The 21021-nt window shown below is 39.5% G+C and overlaps 1 protein-coding gene and 1 non-coding gene across 2 annotated transcripts; both read right to left on the reverse strand.

Annotated features, from left to right (window-relative positions):
- Positions 1-3902: 3902 nt before the first annotated feature.
- On the reverse strand, positions 3903-11342 carry plbd1b (phospholipase B domain containing 1b). The gene is made up of 11 exons (XM_052102545.1): positions 11233-11342; positions 10865-11087; positions 8900-8983; positions 6630-6771; positions 6276-6416; positions 5992-6136; positions 5706-5906; positions 5357-5497; positions 4478-4663; positions 4274-4380; positions 3903-4157 (listed from the first exon to the last, which is right to left on the reverse strand). Exons 1-11 carry the CDS (start codon positions 11297-11299, stop codon positions 3936-3938), a joined length of 1659 nt encoding a protein of 552 aa, XP_051958505.1. The 5' UTR covers positions 11300-11342; the 3' UTR covers positions 3903-3935.
- A 251-nt stretch (positions 11343-11593) lies between these two features.
- trnar-ccu (transfer RNA arginine (anticodon CCU)) lies at positions 11594-11666 on the reverse strand. The gene has a single exon. It is a non-coding gene; the product is annotated as a tRNA-Arg (tRNA).
- Between the last annotated feature and the right edge of the window lie 9355 nt (positions 11667-21021).

Consider the following 21021-nt stretch of genomic DNA (forward strand, 5'->3'; position numbering starts at 1 on the left):
ATTGATTACCAAAAGTTATTTTGACTCGTGCCTCCTTTTCTTCAAGCTTACAAATGAGGCACTTACAATGGAAGTGAATAGGGCCAATTTTCAGAGAGTTTAAAGGCAGAAATTTGAAGCTTATAATTTTATAAAAGCACCTATATTAATTCATCTTTTAAAACGCATGTGTTATTTGAGCTGTACAGTTGATTAAACCTTCATTTTTACAGTCATTTTAAGGTTTGTGGACATCACATCGTCATGGCATGATGTTGTAAAATTGGTTATAACTTTACACAGTAAAGGTTAGCAAGCGATTTTATCAAACTGAAATCATGTTAACACACATTTTATTTACATTTTGTGGCTATACTTTTAAAACTGTAAATATTTAAAATAGAGTGATTCAGTGAAACCTTGATTAAAGAAAAGGGGGGCAAGTCAAAATAATTTTTGTGGTACTCAATATTATGCCACAATGCTATAGATTGAACTTGTATTGAACCTGGAATGTTCCTTTAATTTCCAGAACAAAGTAAATAAAATAAACTGATATAAATGTTATGTGCATTAGAGTAGCGCTCGCTCTCTCTCTCTCTCTCTCTCTCTCTCTCTCTCTCTCTCTCTCTCTCTCTCTCTCTCTCTCTCTCTCTCTCTCTCTCTCTCTCTCTCTCTCTCTCTCTCTCTCTCTCTCTCTCAACAAATTTGAAGCTTGAAAACTTTCAAGCTTCAAAAAAAGACATAAAGGCAGCATGAAAGTAATCCATACTTGAGTGGTTTAATCCATGTCTTCAAAGCGATACGATCGGTTTGGAGTGTCCTAATATAAGACCTTATTCACTATAAATCTTGGCATCCGCAGTCTCCCTGGCATGATCATAAGAGAAGTGCGTTCACACACTTTCTTGCTCTTGACTCATGCGAAGAGCACTGAGCACAACCCAGACACAGTGTTGCAAGGTTTGCGGTTGTCACACTCAGTTGGGCTATTTTGAAAAGGCAGACAGGAGTTACAATGATAGCCATGGATTTTGATTTTTTGTGATACTTTTAAATTGTACCACAATCACCAAAAGGTTTATGGTAGGTTACACACTGGAAAATCAAACTGCAACATCTCAATGTACAATGATACCAGGATTAAGTAACTAGAAATCACGTGCAATCAAAAGAGGAGCTGTCTTAAAGCCAGCACTGTTTCAGTTGGGCTGGATGTCAAGATTTATAGTGAGTAAAAATGCCTTGTTGATGAGAGAGGTCAACAAAGAATGCCCAGACTGGTTCAAGCTGGCAGAAAGGCTACAGTAACTCAGATATCCACTCTGTACAATTGTTGCTTATCTCTTTCTTTCCCAAAGCAACTGTATCAACTTTGACTAAACCACTAGATTCGAATGGATTATTTTAAGATGCTTTAATGTCCTTTTTGGAGCTTGAAAGATTTGGACCCCTTTGACTTGCATTGTACGGACAAAACACCTCAAACATCCTTCAGAATATCTTTGTTTGTGTTCCACAGAAGTAGGAAAGTCAAGAGTAAATGATCAGAGAATTTTCCATTTTGGATGAACTATTCCTTTACTATGTTGTAAACCATAAATATTTAGCAAAAATAACTATATACAACATTGTATAGATATGCTGTGCATAGTGGTGTGAACTGGTTTCTTTGGTCCTGGGCAGTTCCAGTAGGGGTTAACCACAAATGTCCACTTTTAGATGGAGAGACATCAAATCAGGTAACGTTTATTTACATAGTGCAAAAAGACTTCAGTCTTTAATGGATATCAAGCACTCTGATTGGAAGGATTATGCATTCATCTCACATAAGTTAATGTGGGGCAAGTAAAGCTATTATATATATATATATATATATATATATATATACAGTGAGGAAAATAAGTATTTGAACACCCTGCTATTTTGCAAGTTCTCCCACTTGGAAATCATGGAGGGGTCTGAAATTGTCATCGTGAGGTGCATGTCCACTGTGAGAGACATAATCTAAAAAAAATCCAGAAATCACAATGTATGATTTTTTAACTATTTATTTGTATGATACATCTGCAAATAAGTATTTGAACACCTGTCTATCAGCTAGAATTCTGACCCTCAAAGACCTGTTAGTCTGCCTTTAAAATGTCCACCTCCACTCCATTTATTATCCTAAATTAGATGCACCTGTTTGAGGTCGTTAGCTGCATAAAGACACCTGTCCACCCCATACAATCAGTAAGAATCCAACTACTAACATGGCCAAGACCAAAGAGCTGTCCAAAGACACTAGAGACAAAATTGTACACCTCCACAAGGCTGGAAAGGGCTACGGGAAATTGCCAAGCAGCTTGGTGAAAAAAGGTCCACTGTTGGAGCAATCATTAGAAAATGGAAGAAGCTAAACATGACTGTCAATCTCCCTCGGACTGGGGCTCCATGCAAGATCTCACCTCGTGGGGTCTCAATGATCCTAAGAAAGGTGAGAAATCAGCCCAGAACTACACGGGAGGAGCTGGTCAATGACCTGAAAAGAGCTGGGACCACCGTTTCCAAGGTTACTGTTGGTAATACACTAAGGCGTCATGGTTTGAAATCATGCATGGCACGGAAGGTTCCCCTGCTTAAACCAGCACATGTCAAGGCCTGTCTTAAGTTTGCCAATGACCATTTGGATGATCCAGAGGAGTCATGGGAGAAAGTCATGTGGTCAGATGAGACCAAAATAGAACTTTTTGGTCATAATTCCACTAACCGTGTTTGGAGGAAGAAGAATGATGAGTACCATCCAAGAACACCATCCCTACTGTGAAGCATGGGGGTGGTAGCATCATGCTTTAGGGGTGTTTTTCTGCACATGGGACAGGGCGACTGCACTGTATTAAGGAGAGGATGACCGGGGCCATGTATTGCGAGATTTTGGGGAACAACCTCCTTCCCTCAGTTAGAGCATTGAAGATGGGTGAGGCTGGGTCTTCCAACATGACAATGACCCGAAGCACACAGCCAGGATAACCAAGGAGTGGCTCTGTAAGAAGCATATCAAGGTTCTGGCGTGGCCTAGCCAGTCTCCAGACCTAAACCCAATAGAGAATCTTTGGAGGGAGCTCAAACTCCGTGTTTCTCAGCGACAGCCCAGAAACCTGACTGATCTAGAGAAGATCTGTGTGGAGGAGTGGGCCAAAATCCCTCCTGCAGTGTGTGCAAACCTGGTGAAAAACTACAGGAAACGTTTGACCTCTGTAATTGCAAACAAAGGCTACTGTACCAAATATTAACATTGATTTTCTCAGGTGTTCAAATACTTATTTGCAGCTGTATCATACAAATAAATAGTTAAAAAATCATACATTGTGATTTCTGGATTTTTTTTTTAGATTATGTCTCTCACAGTGGACATGCACCTCACGATGACAATTTCAGACCCCTCCATGATTTCTAAGTGGGAGAACTTGCAAAATAGCAGGGTGTTCAAATACTTATTTTCTTCACTATATATATATATATATATATATAATAATATATATAATAATATATAATTATATATATAATTATATATATATATAATTATATATATATATAATTATATATATATATATATATATATATATATATATATATATATATATATATATATATATAATTATATATATATATATATATATATATATATATATATATATATATATTATAATATATATATTATAATATATATATATAATATATATTATAATATATATATATATTATAATATATATTATAATATATATATTATATTATAATATATATATATATATATATTATATTATAATATATATATATATATATATATATATATATATATATTATATTATATTATAATATATATATATATATATATACACCTATAAATATCCAAAACAAAGTCCATTGAGTCCTTTCCAAGTCTGTAAGCACTAAACTGTTGTCCATACACTGCACTAGACTACTATTAGCATGTCCTGGCTAGATCTCTTGGCTTGCTCTATATGAGAAACGAGTAGGGGCTGCATGGTGATGAATGTGAAGTTGTAGGTCTGAGGGAGCCCTTGATGAGCTGTCTGATTGAAATGACTCCAAGAGAAAGGTGGAAGAGCATTCTGAGTAGTGGGTCCGTTCACAGCTTCGACTGTAAACATTTGGGCCATGTGATGATCTGTGACCTAATGTGTAGAGAACAAATATTATGTAGACAATATCAATAGTCATGTAGTCATTACAATAACAATATTTGTGTGATTTATTTCTGTAATAACACTTAAATAACCTAATTCTGTACCTTAGTATTATAACAGCCTCCTGGATGAGGTCGCCGGAGTCTCAAATCATTACGACAACAGATGGATTTACATGGGTGCTTCTTCGAATATGGGTCTTTTCTGTAATCTAATATAACAAAGTACTACAGTTCATCAAATAAATTAGATTAACAAGAGCACAGATTAGTTAAAAAAAAAAAAAAAACTCAGAGGAAAGCACTCACCGTTGTACCTCATAATATTTTTCAAGGTGGCCAGGTTAGTTACTTTAGCCTGGTCCCTGCGAAAAATCTTAGCACGTGGACAGAGGTCATAGGAGAAGTCTTCCCCATACTTTTTCCACATCACAGCATAACCACTGTTTCTGTAAATGTCTGAGTGAAAAGGGATGTTGTAGGATGCCCAGTAACCTATTGAGAAAATGTGTAAAGCATATGAGGCATATAGATATAAAACCTTCACAATATAGGAAGCAATATCATATATCAGTATTTTAGTTTATATTGGCATCTGACCTATAATATGTCCATGAATCATGATTTGAAGGTATAAGAATATACACTCACTGAGCACTTTATAAGGAACACTATGGACCTAAAAAAGTGCCAGATGTGGTCTTTCCGTAGACTTTCTGCCAGCTTGAACCAGTCTGGGCATTCTTTGTTGACCTCTCTCATCAACAAGGTGTTTCTGTCCACAAAACTGCCGCTCTCTGGATGTTTTTTGTTTTTGGCCCCATTCTGAGTTCCTAATGAATTGCTCAGTGTGTGTATAAAATAAAATGTATATGTATTAGGTTTTTACCTTTACTAGCTTGTTTTAAATAGTTCTGTGGTGTGACAAATACTCTATTAAAATTACAAATATTACATGTTATCTAATATGGTTACATAAATATGGCCATCAAAATATATGGATAATCAATTTAAGAATTTGCAAAATGCTGTTTAAAATTGTTTTAGATAAAGGTATAGCATGTCACACTCCAGGTCATCCCAAATGTAATTAATGTCAACTACCCACATTACGTTTCTTAAACCTTCTCAGATACATATTCGTCTGATCAGACTGTTTCCTGAATTAGATTTAAAATTATTCCTCACCATGACGCAGCGCTTGTGACTGATCTGAGTACGCCACCAAACCAGGAATCTGTTCCACAATAGTCAAACTCCAATTGTCAATTTTCTTGCCAAGTGAAACCCTCTTGAGGTCCACCACCATATACTGGTTATTGTAGGTCCCTGAGAGGTAGATCAAAATTAATTGTGAAAATAATTGTAATTTCTGAAAATAAATGACAGTGCCATATTATTGAATAACTTTGTGATCCGTGTCAAAAAGACAATGTATTGATACTACTTTCCTACCAGAGAGACAACACCACAGAACACTGCAAATAAGGACCACAGTATTTGCATGTAATATTTGCAATGTGCATCTCTGTCTCACCCGAGTTGTGCTTGGAAAATATTTGGGCCCACTGCTTTCCTGTGCGGGCTAGCACATGTGCTACACGCACCCTCTGCCATGCAAACAAAGCCTCTGGCGTCACCAGGGAAAACAGAGAGGAGTTGAACACATTGTTTGTGGTCTGAGTTACAAACAATCCAGTTCCCAGCAAATAAAAGTCATCCAGAGAAGACAAGATCCCTGAAAATGATGCGAGAAATATGTTTTATAGTTTTAAAATAGCTATTTCAATTATACAAAAAGGCAAACATCTGCCTTCAAATACCAGGGTAGCTGCTAAAGGACAGTCTGCTGGAGGCATTATGTTTATTTTTCAGGCTGAAGTCCCAGTGCTTGTAGATTCTCATGCTGGCTGCATAGGTATACCAGCTGGAGTGACCAAGCAGTAGATTCTCATAGCCAGGTAACATCTGAGGATGAAGGAAGAACAGAAAAAGGCTTATGCTCTGGTGCTGAGTTTTAGGACAAATAAAACCGTGAAAATCAGGAAAAAGAAGGTGCACTAACTGTGTACTGGAGGGAGGCTGAATGGGGAATTCTGCCTCTAACCTTAATGAGAGCGGAGCAGTGACCCATGCCTGGCATTCTGAAGGAGTCAGAAGAAGAGTTGGAACGTCTTTTGAGAACAGGGATTAAGTCTAACAAATCCCCAATACCATTGAGGAACTGAACCGCAAACATGGACAGAGGCTAGAAGTTAAAATTCAAGCAAAAGTTTTCAGTCTGTTAAATTGTTCAGCATAAACACACCAAATGAAAAACATAAAAGGCATTCTTCAATGGATGAAGAAAACAAGTTAACAGGAGAACTGGAATATGAGTATGAGTGTTAGCAAACTCATGTTTAAAAGCATTAGATGACGAACAATTAAAAAGATGCAAGCACAGTTCAGGTGTCCTGACCTCCTCCTGTCTACTTTTGGCCCAATATGCCGCCCCGGCATGCAGTCCATCCAATTGAGCCACTAGAAGTCCCACATGATGCCACGGGTTATCACTCTTCCCATATAATTTCACTTGTGCCCTTGTCCATGAGTCCTGTTCACTATAACAAAGAGGCAGTTAATTATGTAGATTTGTGGTTTACTTCAATATGAGATTTTAAATTATTCTCATTAAAATATCTTAATGAGATATCTGAAAGAACACATTTAAAAGCCTCCAAAATCTCCCTCATCTATTGCACTGGATCACAAGTACATATTATACAAACTTAAAGGGATAGTTCACCCAAAAATGAAAATTCTTGTATCATTTACTCACCCTCATTCCATCCCATATGTATATGACTTTCTTAGAAGATTGTTAGAAAAATTATCTCAGCTCTGTAGATTCAAAATTTTGAAGCACCAAAAAGCACATGAAGGCAGTATAAATCATGATCGCGCTTAGAGATCGCAATGGCAAAATGAACAATGAAAAAGGAGCAATATTTTGGTCTGTTCTCAACCAAAATCAATTAGATCGCTTCAGAAGACATGGGTTAAACCACTGGAGTTGTATGGATTACTTTTATGCTGTCTTTATGTGCTTTTTGGAGCTTAAAAATGTTGGTCTCCATTCACTTAAAAAATAAAAATTGTTTGAGTTCAGCAAAAGAAATAAAATCATACACATATGGGATGGCGAGAATTTTTGGGTGAACTATCCCTTTAATATTCATTCACATTGTATTATATTGTTCTCTCTGTCTGTGTGTGTGTGTATTGGGAATTTTAAGTTTAGACAAGTGGATCACAATAAAGTTTCATTTGATAACATAACATAACATGAACTAACAATTATTAATACTTTCAGCATTTAGTAAGTTAACGTTAAATTCAATATGTACTAATATATTTAACATTGAAAGTTGTGTTTATTAAAGGGGTCATATATTGGTACATGCACTTTTTCAAGTTGATTGTACTGAAATGTGTGTTGGCTGTACCTGTACACAACCATCCTATTATGATAAAAAATCCATCCAGTGTTTTTGTTTTAATCTCCTTATATATTTTCCCTGCCTCAAATCGAGCCGTTCGACCGTGTGACGTCACACGGTCGGACGCCCCTCCCAGGATTGTTGATTGACAGCAGTGTTTCAACACAGACCCGCCCTCGCTCGTGAGCGAGCTGTCAATCATAGTCCGTCATCATTGTTGATACACTGGAGCAGAATGGCGCCTAAGCGATTGTGGTGTTCTGTTCTTCGGTGTAATAACGAACACAGCAGTCATTTTGATGTTCCTAAATCTGAACCGCTGAAGACGCAGTGGCTGAGTTTTGTTTACGATGGGAATATTCACCACGAGCAACGTCAATGCGTTCATGTTTGCGCAAATCATTTCTCACCAGACTGCTTTATAAACGAGGGTCAGTATAAAGCTGGTTTTGCTAAGAAGCTGCTGCTGAAAAAAGATTCGGTACCAACTATTTATATTCCCTCTGCACCTCCAGAAGTAGTAAGTGTAACGTTTTATTAACCTTTATATTAATCTTTGCAAATCGCTTGCACGCTTCACAATGAATGTGGCTAATGTTTACACTCAGGGTACATTACGGCATGTTTTCCATAACGTTACGACGTTCTCAATATAATTCATAATCCCACGTTTATAATGAACAACGCGTTATGGTTATTGTGTTATTAAAAACTGTGTACGCAGGTGTTACAGTTAACATGGTAACACTAAGTTACACCTGGTTTACTTGTATGTTACTGATTAAGAAGTAATGTAAAAAAAAAAACAGTTATACGGAGAATAAATCCAGAACGGAGGGGCGGGGTGACCAAAGCTCATTATCATTAAAGTCATATGCTCTGAAACGGCGTGATGAAAACATAGCAGTTTTTGAACTGGTAGTGTTTTCTTAAAATACTAATGAGAATTTTTAATAAAAGTATATTACAAAGTTTTCATTTAGACCCTAAAGATTCATATTAACTTGTACAAAAATGGCATTATATGACCCCTTTAACAGTTAATGCCCTATTAACTAACATGAACTAACAATGAACAATTGTATTGTTATTAAATAACATTAACAAAGATTAACAAAAGCTGTAAACAATATATTGTTCATTGTTTGTTAATAATACCTAATGCATTAACTAATGCTAATGAAAGGAACCTTGTTGTAAAGTGTTACTGAGTGGATTTCAATCAATTAAGTGAATAAATGTCACTTACCTCATGAAGCGTTTCAAAGGTTTCATAATGCTATGATTTTTTATCAGCTGAGGGTACATATTAAAGTAATGGTTTATCATCTGTCTGTGAATGAAAAGTGATTGGGCTATTAATGTAGTTGATTTGTACGGAAGCGTATTGCATTCACTTGAGAAAAAAAAATCTACTCTGTTTTTCTGAATTAACGACTTAATTATCTCAGAATTATGAGATAATTTTTCATTAAAAAAAAATATTTTGTTCTGTTTTTCTGAATTAATGAGATCCCTCAAAATCCTGCCAGGAGCTCTATTTTAGCTGGATTGCATGGAAGTAAACATGTTTCAAGTTTAATCCGGTTTTAGTTCATCGACAACCACAGAACTTGCTATTGTAGCTAATTACAGATACAAATTTGATTATTTATATTAAATTATTCTCTTTGTAAAATAAAAACAAATCAATACAATAGCTTATAAAAACATCACCAGTGTGTATTTCAATGCATAGTAAAAACCTTAGACAAGTATGAAACACAGGCCTAACCCAAAATGGCCAAAGCGGTTAATAAAGAATATGAACATTCGCTAAACTGTGGGAAAACTGATTTAGAAAGCAATATATCATGCTGTAAAACTACAATGAAAATAGTATGCTGTAAAATCATTATGAACGAATTCTCCTAAAAGTGGGCTCACTTGAACAAAAGGGGGCCCCTTTTAGGAGAATAATTTAATATAAATAATCAAATTTGTATCTGTAATTAGCTACAATAGCAAGTTCTGTGGTTGTCGATGAACTAATACATTTTCACATTCATTAGAATTAAAATTTCGTGTCCTGGTGTTTATTATTAATATAACAGATTCATTTATTCATGGATTTTGATTCCAGTGGTGGCTGCATAGGATTGTTTCCAATTTCCAATAACTCCAGAGCGTTGTAAAGTCCAAAAGTCAACATGTTTTGAAAAAGGATAGATGTAATAATTTCCAAAATTCACAACATGTTTTTATCTAACGAAATATTCCGCCTCAATCCATGTTTGTTGGCGTTTAGACTTTCGAAAACATTTTCACTGTGGTGGAAAAAACTTGCTGTACACAAAGCGAGGCACGCACCTTCCGGGGCAGTCTAGCAGCTAATATATAATATATATAGGCCTATGTATTTATATAGTCTAGCACTATTATATATTACAAAAAAGATCGTATTATGTAGGACTATCTGCGTTCGCTTGGCGCTCCATTTGATCCATATTATTCTATTTTATTCAATACATTTTTAGGGTGATGACGCCATAAAATATGACGACAGACATTAGAAGCTTCATTCTAAAACCTCAATAGAAGTTTCGAATGTAAATATGACATGACATTTGGTACAGTCTAGTATGAACGGTCAGAATGACCTCTATGGCCATTCTAGTAGTTATAGACTTCCGGTAGTTCTAGTGTTAAATGCAAGTACAAGTCTATGGAAGATCAAAGCGTGTCTCAGCCATGACAGTATTACAAATGTCATAGACAGTAATGTCTTTGTATTGAAGGCCAAGTTTAAAATATGTCTCTATAAATTGTCTCAGACCCAAAGTAAAATAAAACCGGATTAAACTTGAAAGGCGGGACATGTTTACTTCCATGCAATCCAGCTAAAATAGAGCTCCTGGAAGGATTGAGGGATCTCATTAATTCAGAAAAACAGAGCAAAATATTTTTTTAATGAAAAATTATCTCATAATTCTGAGATAATTAAGTCGTTAATTCAGAAAAACAGAGTAGATTTTTTTTCTCAAGTGAATGCAATACGCTTCTGTAGATTTGGGTGTAATTGCAAAATTATTAAAAACATAGCAATAACTTAAGTATACCATTCAGTGCAATGCATCTTAGCATGCAGTGTTCAACTGTTAATGGGCTATTAGTAACACTTAGGCCTGTTGTTACTGTATAATATGCTTGTTTGCTCTGAGGAGAGAACACTTACGAGGCTGTAAGGAACCCTTCGAGGTATCCGGCCAAAAAGTATGGAATTTCATCGTTCTCCTGCAATTTTCCATAACCAGCCCGCAGTTCCAGAACTCCCCACCCAGAAATAGTTAAACTATCATTGAAATAACCGAATGCATCTCCTCCCTCTTCCATCACATTCTCTTTCAGCACTACAGACCTCTGAACATCATCCCAAAACACTGTGGCTCTCTGGATCTCTGACACACACAACAGATCAAAGATCAATAAACATTGCCGTCTTAAATTTAACTTATAGGCCACATGATGGTTTTCAGATATTATACAAACAAGTGAGCCTGCAGAAATGACCTGTGCGATTAAAACATGAAAAGAGACACTTACGCTGAGCCTTTACGAAGGTCGCAGGGAGGAGGATAAACAAAATAAATCCCTGTGTAAATCGATACATGTCTCACAGTTCAGGCTACTTTTCTTTGATATGAATCAGAATCTGGTTTTAGACTACCGTAGCCTATTTGCTTATACTAGTATGTATACCAAACAGAGAAAAATGGCCTAATTTAAATGTTACATTCGAGGAGCAATATGTTTTCCGGATTAGCGATTTGAAATTAACTAGCGATTGTACGTACATTCGTTCGAGTTTGAAGACTGACTAGTTTCCCGTTTAAACAGTCTTTATTCTTCACACATCCAGATTTATTTCGCTTGATGAATCGGTAAAACTCTACAAAAATATTATCACCCCAGATGGGACTCGAACCCACAATCCCTGGCTTAGGAGGCCAGTGCCTTATCCATTAGGCCACTGGGGCTTACGACTGACGTTCGAAAGCTCTTGGTATTAAAACATGTAATGAACAATTGTTTTTTATTTAGTTCTGTATTTTCGCGAACATTGAATAATATAACATATAATGTTGTTATCATTGCTCATATGAGCAATGAGATATATATATATATATATATATATATATATATATATATATATATATATATATATATATATAGAAATGTCTCTGATGTAGCCTATGCGATTAATTTATTCTCATTAATTGATTTATTTTTATTTTATACATATTTACGTATTTTGGCTGTTTCAATTAAGCGGCAACAATTTACTTTGACATGGCATAATACATTAAATGATAAATACAGTACGGGATGGACACTAATGACAGTTAAAGGAACATTCCTATGGAGTCAATTCCACGCCACATATATTTGCAAAAATATAAAGTTTTGCAAACAAAAATAAAGATTTTGTAACTAAAATATAGAAAAACAAAGATATAATTAATTGCAAAAATCAATGACTGTTAGACTAAAGAACTTTATCCTTCAACTTTTTATTTGTAATCTATTTATTGTCTCCTTTAAGAGTGATAATGTAACATCTATTTATTTATATATTATTAAATATGGAGTTTACATTTTTTTAGAAGACAACATACTATGGTATAGACAATTATAATCTATAAAGTAAACATAAGAATCAATCAATAGTCCAATCAATTGAGAGAGAAAAAACTGCAGATGCTGGCTATTTCAGACGCGTTAGCGTGTATGGCTAATAAATCCACCGCTTTAATTGATCTCTAACTTCTTTATCTGAAGCAAACACTGTTAAAACACATTTAATGCTAATTAAATAAAAGGAAACAATCAACTTACATATCTGAGATCCACCTGCATGCCTCTGCTCGGCCATGATGTTTGATCCGTGTCTCAAGCTAATGACGTAACTTCCAGGGATAGACGGTGGGCCGAGGGGAGATTTCGTGTTTTCAGACGATCTGTGGGGATGGATAACCCAGTTTTTTATATATAACCACTACACTTCTCAACAAAGCAAATAAAAATTGTTGCCACTCACATACTTTGCACATTACTATATATCGGTAACATTCTCCAGGTTATTTTCCCGGCGAATAGAGCAGGCGGCTACGTGTGGGGTCCGACATGCATGACGTATTTGTTGCCTTCATCCAATAGTGTGCGTGGGAAAGTGTCGGTGTCGGTGACGTGTGTTACGATGCAGGAGGAAGGCAGACGTGGAGACAGGATCTAAATGCAGTGCAACTTTATTAATAGGGAGAAAACTTAAACAGACAAAACCAAAACAAAGGAAATACCCGCAATGGGGAAAATAAACCAAAAACACCGAAGACAAATGAGGAGTTTAACAAGAAGGGTAAACATACAACGACCACGGAAATAGGCGTCCACAAACATCAACGATAGACAAGGGAATGGAGAACAAACAGGGTTTATATACACTGGAGACATGATGATGACAAACTACAATCAGGTGAGCACAATGACACAGGGCTGGCAGTGATGAGGGCCGGGATCCTGGGAAATGTGGTTTTGGACAGAGACAAGTGAATACCCGGGGCAGACAACAAAGGAATCGTGACATAACCCCCCCTCAAAGGAGCGGCTTCCAGACACTCCTCAACAACAAAACCAAAAAGGAAATCCTTAAAAAAAAAAAACATAAATCGTCCAAGGAGTGAGGGGGGCAGGCCAAAGAGGGGACAAGGGGCAAACAGACAGACCAAGGGAGCACAAGAGGAAAATGGGCAGACCAAAGGGGCACAAGACAGGCAGTCCACGGGGGCACAGAGAGCAGACAGGCAGGTCAAGGGGGCACAGAGAGCAGACAGGCAGTCTAAGGAGGCACAAGGGGCAATCAGGCAGTCCATGGGTGCACAAGGGGCGGACAGGCAGACCATGGGGGTGTGAGACGGGGACCCGGTCAGGTGGTCTGGGGGGCGTCCACCGGGTAGGGACAGGTTTAGGAGACCAGGGAAACGGCCACAATAGGGGGACAGGTTTGGATGGCCCAGGGGCTGGCCACAAGGCAAGGGCCGGTTCAGGGGGCCTGGGAGGTGGCCACAGGACAGAGGCCGTTTTAGCTGGCCTAGGAGGTGGCCGTAGGGCAAGGGCCAGTTCAGGGGGCCTCGGAGGAGGAGTGGCCACTGGGGAGGCTGGAGGACTTCTGAGGCGGAGCCGAGGGAGGCTTGGGAGGCTCAGGAGGTGGAGCTGAAGGAGGCTCAGGAGGCAGAGCCGAGGAAGGCGGAGCCGAGGAAGGCTCGGGAGGAGGAGCCGAGGGAGGTGGTGCCGTTGGAGGTTTCAGAGGCGAAGACCTGGTAGGTTCTGGAGTCTCTGGGGGCAGAGCTTTAGGAGGCTTGCGAGGCGAAGCCCTGGAAGACTCAAGTGACTTGAGGAGCGGAGCCCTGGGATGCTCGAGAGACTTGAGAGGCGGAGCCCTGGGAGGCTCGAGAGGCGGAGCCCTGGGAGGCTCGAGAGGCTTGAGAGGCGGAGCCCTGGAAGGCTCGAGAGGCTTGAGAGGCGGAGCCCTGGGAGGCTTGGGAGGCTCGGGGGGCGCTGACTCTTGGACGGGCACGACCACTGGCGCTGGCTTTTGGAGGGTCATGGCTACTGGCGCTGGCTCTTGGACGGTCATGGCTACTGGCACTGGGACGGTCAAGACCACTGGCGCTGGCTCAGGGACGGTCGAGGCTACAGGCGCTGGCTCAGGGAGGGTCGAGGCTACAGGCGCTGGCTCAGGGACGTAGACCGGGGCAGGCGTGGGCTCTGGCTCGCAGACCGTGGCAGGCGTGGGCTCTGGCTCGCTGACCGTGGCAGGCGTGGGCGCGGCTCCGGCTCGCTGACCGTGGCAGGCGTGGGCGCGGCTCCGGCTCGCCGACCGCGGCAGGTGTGGGCTCTGGCTCGCTGACCGTGGCAGGCGTGAACTGGGAGGCGGAAGCCCGTCTTCTCTTCCTCCTCCGGGCGGACGAAGTTGACCGCACTGGCTCAAGGGAAGTGACTGGCGTGGGGGTGAGCTCGCTGACAGATGGGGCTGGCGTGACAGGAAGTACCATGGGCGACTGGAGAGTCACCACTGAGGGAGGAGAGGTAGGGTCCTCCTCAGCGACGCCCACGGTGAACGGTGAGCCACAGACGAGTAAAGTTGCCTCCAAGAAGTCACGGAGCTTCCAGTGGCGCGTTGCCGGTGGCACCCGCTCCTTTAGCCAGTCACAGAGGTTGTCCCTAAAGAAGACCACAAGGGAGGAGTCAGGGAAATCCGAAATGCTCGCCAGAACGAGGAAGTCGCGGATATGGTCTTCTACCGGTCGGGTCCCTTGTTTCAGGCAGAGCAGTCGGTAATTGGCGTGTTGCACCGCTAGATCCATTGTTTTGGTCTATCGTTCTGTTACGATGCAGGAGGAAGGCAGACGTGGAGACAGGATCTAAACGCAGTGCAACTTTATTAATAGGGAGAAAACTTAAACAGACAAAACCAAAACAAAGGAAATACCCGCAATGGGGAAAATAAACCAAAAACACCGAAGACAAACGAGGAGTTTAACAAGAAGGGTAAACATACAACGACCACGGAAATAGGCGTCCACAAACATCAACGATAGACAAGGGAATGGAGAACAAACAGGGTTTATATACACTGGAGGCATGATGATGACAAACTACAATCAGGTGAGCACAATGACACAGGGCTGGCAGTGATGAGGGCCGGGGATCCTGGGAAATGTGGTTTTGGACAGAGACAAGTGAATACCCGGGGCAGACAACAAAGGAATCGTGACAACGTGTGTGTCAACACACTGGCGTGCTGATATGAAGTTGCTGTCTGTGCACATCTTTTCGAGAAGTGATTTTAGCCCAGGAAAGATTGAACTTGTTAACTCATTTTGCCCACTTATGCTACATATTCAGTTTGACACAAAATGTGAATGTAGAGGTAACGTTATGCATTTTCACTGTTTTTATTTTATGTAACCATCATTTGTCATACGATGTCCTGTCATTTCGTTGTAATCTTTAATAAATATACCGTTCTGATTTCACACATTTGATCCATGGTATTGCTTGGAAACACAACATCATAAAAACCATAGACATCTACAGCAGGATACAACGTTAAAATAGCCTAAATATAAAGTTATGAAACTTCACTTTGCCCTCAGCCAAAACGATTTGCCAAGGAACAAATTATAGATTAATGAGACCAAAGATCGCCTGTTAGATATACACAAGACGAATTATATCTCATGTTTAACCACTAGACATCAGAGCCAGCGGCAAACGTCAGAAGCACTAGCCGAGGTAAGGCTGTTCCAGGTAGGGTACAGGAGCGCTGAGCGCCTGGATCTCTCATTCCGAAAACGTCAGATCAAAATTTTAAATAGGCTCTATCTTTATGAATAAACCATAGATTTGAGCTTTAGACAACTACATTGTCGACTGAAAAACTATTAAAACTACATTTCGTGACACAATAACAGTAGTATTTTGAAATTTCTAATTATTTACTAATTATATAATGGCCAAATACAACCAGAAACAAATGTTCACTCTTGCTTGTGAAAGGTAATTCCTCAAGACCAGTTTTCAATTGTGTGGCGATTTGTACAGCCCCAAGCAGCACACGAAACACATTTTTCTCAATTCCCGGTATGAAAGTTATGGGAAAGTTGCCCTCCGCAATGTGGCGGCACCTTTGATGTACACTCCAGCGGGCAATTGGGCGTCTATGTATTTATTATGTCTATGATAAAAACGAGCCAGACAATACTCTTTTTCCCACACATTTTTACTGTGGAAGAAATGGCAAAAACATGAAGTGCTGCATGCATATATGTGAGGGAAATGGACCCACCATTCCCTTCACAGACATAAGTTGGGAGAAATTTATTAAGTCAGTGTTTCTGTGGAAAGACTTGAATGCAGAGAAAGTCTTATAGCAGAAGAGGCAGTACAGGCATACAAGTTACAAAGCCAGGAACCTACAAACCAGTTAACAGCTACCACAGGGAGTGCTACAGCCATTTCACAAATATCACGAAGATAGAACGTGCACAAAGGAGAAGAGAGAAGGCAGTATTAGTTGAAGAAACTGCAAATGAAGGTTGGTATTATATTGTATAGACATACAGTGCAGTAAAAGACATACAGTGCAGTATTATATTGTATAGATAGGTGGTGCAGTTTAAGACATTCAGTACAGTGTAGACAGTAGTATACATTTAAAAAAGTAGTATGTTTTACAGTAATATAAATTACATAAATGTGCATAATAGATCATAATAGAAATGGATATGCAGTATGAACAAACACATACAGTTATGTGCAGTGTAGAGGCAGTAACAGTATAATAGTACAAATAATAGTTATATACAGTGTATTAACAGTAATATAATAAAAACATCCTGCAAAAATGTACCCTTCCAATTATGGCATTATTAACATCAACAAGGCCAGACACCTGAACACTGTGAAACTGATTTATTAACCATGTTAAGGGAACAGGTGAAACCAATATATGGAGCATGAGTTTTCCCCTGCTGAAAGTTACAAACCATTTTTCTTTAATCAGTGATGTGGGGAAGGGTGCAGAACCTCAATCTATTGTTTTGCACTTTTTTTAGTGGTAGAGGCAGAGGATGGTGAGGCAACTCCAGTAAAAACACAGGCTCTGAGGTCTAATGCCTGTGATCTCTACACGTCCAAGCAGGCCCCACACCTGCTTCCAGTACAATGCATTATTTGCAAACATGAGAAGTACAAAGTTCAGACACACAGCAGGAAAAGGGTAAAAGAAAAACTAACAGTGTGAAACACTCCATGCCGGGATATTGCTTCTCGCTGCTGAAGGGAGAAGGGATGAGTCTCTCCTTCTCCATATCCAAGACAGGGACTTGGTGGCTAGTGACGCACGGTATCACTTCACCTGCTATCAAGATTATACCCGGTACCTGAATTAAAATGAAGGATGCATTAATCTAATAGTAATGGCGTAGTTTTGGTTCAGAGCTGTGACCTAACGTTAGACATGCTAGCTACTGCTAGTTAGCCAGCTGAAACTACCCTACTTAAAACGACACTAACAAGACGCTTACATACGTTTGAACAACACAGTGTACAAAACAAACATTTTTTATAGATATCATATTCTAATTAAATGAATACTTACAATCACAAAAACAATGTCCTTGGCAATAGTCACTGTGCTGCCGCCGCAGATGCTGCTCGTGTCTGACAGCTGAATCATCCGTGTGACAGCTGTTCTAAATAAGCTACATCTGATTGGTTAATAATAATCCTATGTCAGTATCTTGCCACGCTATTGGCTCGACTGATATAGTAGGCAACCGCGTTTGCCTGCATATTCTGATGGTCGTGCATTATGATTTCGGGGGAAAATGTGCAATAAATGGGAGTGGCAACACTTTTCATATCGTTGAGAATAAAACAACCGTCCCAACTTTACAAATTCAGGTTCTCCCTCCATGGGGATCATCCATTTCGAAAAGTAAAGCAGATATGGGCCCTCGGCCCACCGTCTAGGAGGCATCACTGAGAGACAAGTGAAGCGCAAAGGCAAAACGGTATCATGAGCTCACACGTGATGGAAATGCAGATTAAAAGGAGCGTTGCAAAATAATTAGTAGGCATTGCAAAGAAAAAGATGTGTGGCAAAATCATTGCTGCCTAAAAATCTGTTGCAGAGATAAAAAAGGATAAAAGTTTGTTTTACAACGGTCATTGATTTTTCCAATTAAATATATCTTTGTTTTTGCTATATTTTATTTATATTTTGCAATTCTTTATTTTTGTTTGCAAAACTTTCTTTTTTCTCTCGATACTTTATTTTACTTTTGTGATACTTAATTTTTTTGCAAATATATGTGTCATGGAATTGACTACATACATTCCGGGTTTAATTCAAGTTAAACTCAATCGACAGCATTTGTGGCATAATATTAATTGACAAAAAATGTCATTTTGACTTTCCCCTTGACTTGATTGGGTTACACTGAGGCACTTAACGATGGAAGTCAATGGGGCCAATCCGTAAACGCTAAAACTCATTGTTTTAAAAGTAGGCTATCTCCTCAATATGCGTGTAGCATGACTTTGGTGTGATCAGTTCTCTTTCTAACCTTCTCTGTGTAAAGTAATAGTCAATTTTACAACTTCGTTGTCATGATGATTTCAACATCCCCTTAAACCTTAAAATTACTGTACAAGTTTACAGCTCCAATAATACATGTGTTTTAACAGAAGAATTAACGTAAGTCCTTTTATAAAATTGTAAACTTCACGGTTCTGCCTTTTAACCCTCCAAAAATTGCCCCCATTCACTGTAACCAGTGATTATTTAGCAGAGACGGGCCACTTCTATTAAAATAATGGGAGAAATTGGAACGCTCATCCAAGAAGCTCTGGGCGCCATGTAGGTCAACGGATGTAGAAAGGATGTCCCGCATTACAGGTAAAAGAGCCAATCACCTTTAAGATATAACCTGTCAATCAACTACAGAACACGCATGCTATGCAATGCATATACATTAGCTATACAAACTGGGAAAATTACGCTTTATAGTAATACGAGGTAAAGAATCACAATTTATGATTGTCAGATTTTATTGCAGATTTGAAATATTTTCTTGATCGTAATCTTGACCAACCGTCTTTGAGATTTTGGTCTTTCTCCATTCAAGATTTTTGCTTTATTTATCTATTCATTTATTTATTATTATTATTAATTTGAGTTTTTTAAGAAAATGATAAATTTAAGGTATCAATACATTAAAGGATAGTTCACCTAAACTTCTGTCCTTTACCCATCCTCATTTCATTCCAAACCTGACTTTGTTTTTCTTTGGAAAACAAATGGAGAAAATGGGCAGAATGGTTATGCTGCTTTTTTCATACTGTGAAAGCATACAGTGACCACACACTGTCAACAGGCAAAATAATTACCATGAAAGTGTGGAATATAGCACACAAGTCATAAGAATTACTGCCACAGAATGGGATCAACAATCCTTGTATAACTGCTTTTGCCAGTGCCATGCAGCACAACCCAAACCTCCAGGTCCTCAACCTCAATGACAACACATTTACCAAGAGAGAATCAATAGCGATGGCAGAGGTACATCATGCAATCTTAGTCTATATAATATATCAAAAAGAAAAAGCAGGTTGTAAAGGGGTTAATGGGAAAGGAGGAGGCGAGAACCGGCTTGAGAATATAAATAATACTTTAATACGAAACTGAAGGGAGGGAGACAAAAAAAAAGTGTGGCACCTACACGCCGTAACGGCTCGTGCCAAATATACAAAACATGTTATATAGGCGTGTAGGTGCCACACTTTTATTTTATCTCCCTCCCCTTGTCCCCTCACTCATCCATTTAAAAAGAGAGGGAAAGGCCAACATGGAGCGGCAGTGGAATAGAGAGAGAGAAAAAAACACTTACTCGCCGGTTCTCCAATACGCTGTAGCTTGGTCCTCGGCCACTCCTCCACCCTCTACTGGACTACAGCCACACCTCTCCGGGCGGATTGGAGGCAGACCTCCGGACCCTGGTGGACGGAACGCCCGGCGCGTTTTTGGTGGATGGTAGGGGTCTCCCCCACCCCTGGCAGCGGTAACCGCTCCAGGCAGTTGGTTGGGAGCCCATCCTCCCCAGGCGGCCGGGCTCCTCCGGCGGATGGTCGCTGCTGCTCCGTTGCGGTGGATGGTAGTGGTGAGGACTCTACTACAACTCATCCCTCCTCCTTCCTGGACTTCGGCACCAGTGTAAGGGTGTAAAAGACATACAGCTGAGGCCTTTATCCCTCTCTGAGACTTGATTAGCCTGATTAGGGGCCACACAGGTGTTAAAGGCTTATGTTTGCACACCCAGTGTTTTCATGTGTGCAACTCTTCTGTGTCCTGCAGGTCCCAAGCACCTCCAGTATCTTAAGGTCGTCAATTTTGGGGACTGTCTGGTACGCTCAGAAGGTGCTATTGCTATAGCAGGGGCCCTTAAAGAGGGGCTGTCACTTCTCAGGGTTAGTGGATGCATGAAACAAACACCAACTTACATTCACCAACTTAACATCTGATATTTTTTGTAGATTCTGATTATCTCTTCTATCTGTATAGGAATTGAATTTGTCAGTTGGAGATATTTGCGAGGCTGCAGCTTTGGTAGTTGCAAAGGCTGAACAGGGAAAACAGGAGAAACTGGACCTCAGCGGTACAGTCATTTTCAGCATGAGATATACAAGTGTCGTCACAGCATTTTATTACTATAAAATAGGCCTCTGTAAATCAGTCTTTTAACTCTTTAAGCCAGGGGTAGTCAACTT

Source organism: Xyrauchen texanus, chromosome 33, assembly GCF_025860055.1.
Source record: "Xyrauchen texanus isolate HMW12.3.18 chromosome 33, RBS_HiC_50CHRs, whole genome shotgun sequence".
NCBI classification, from domain to species: domain Eukaryota; kingdom Metazoa; phylum Chordata; class Actinopteri; order Cypriniformes; family Catostomidae; genus Xyrauchen; species Xyrauchen texanus.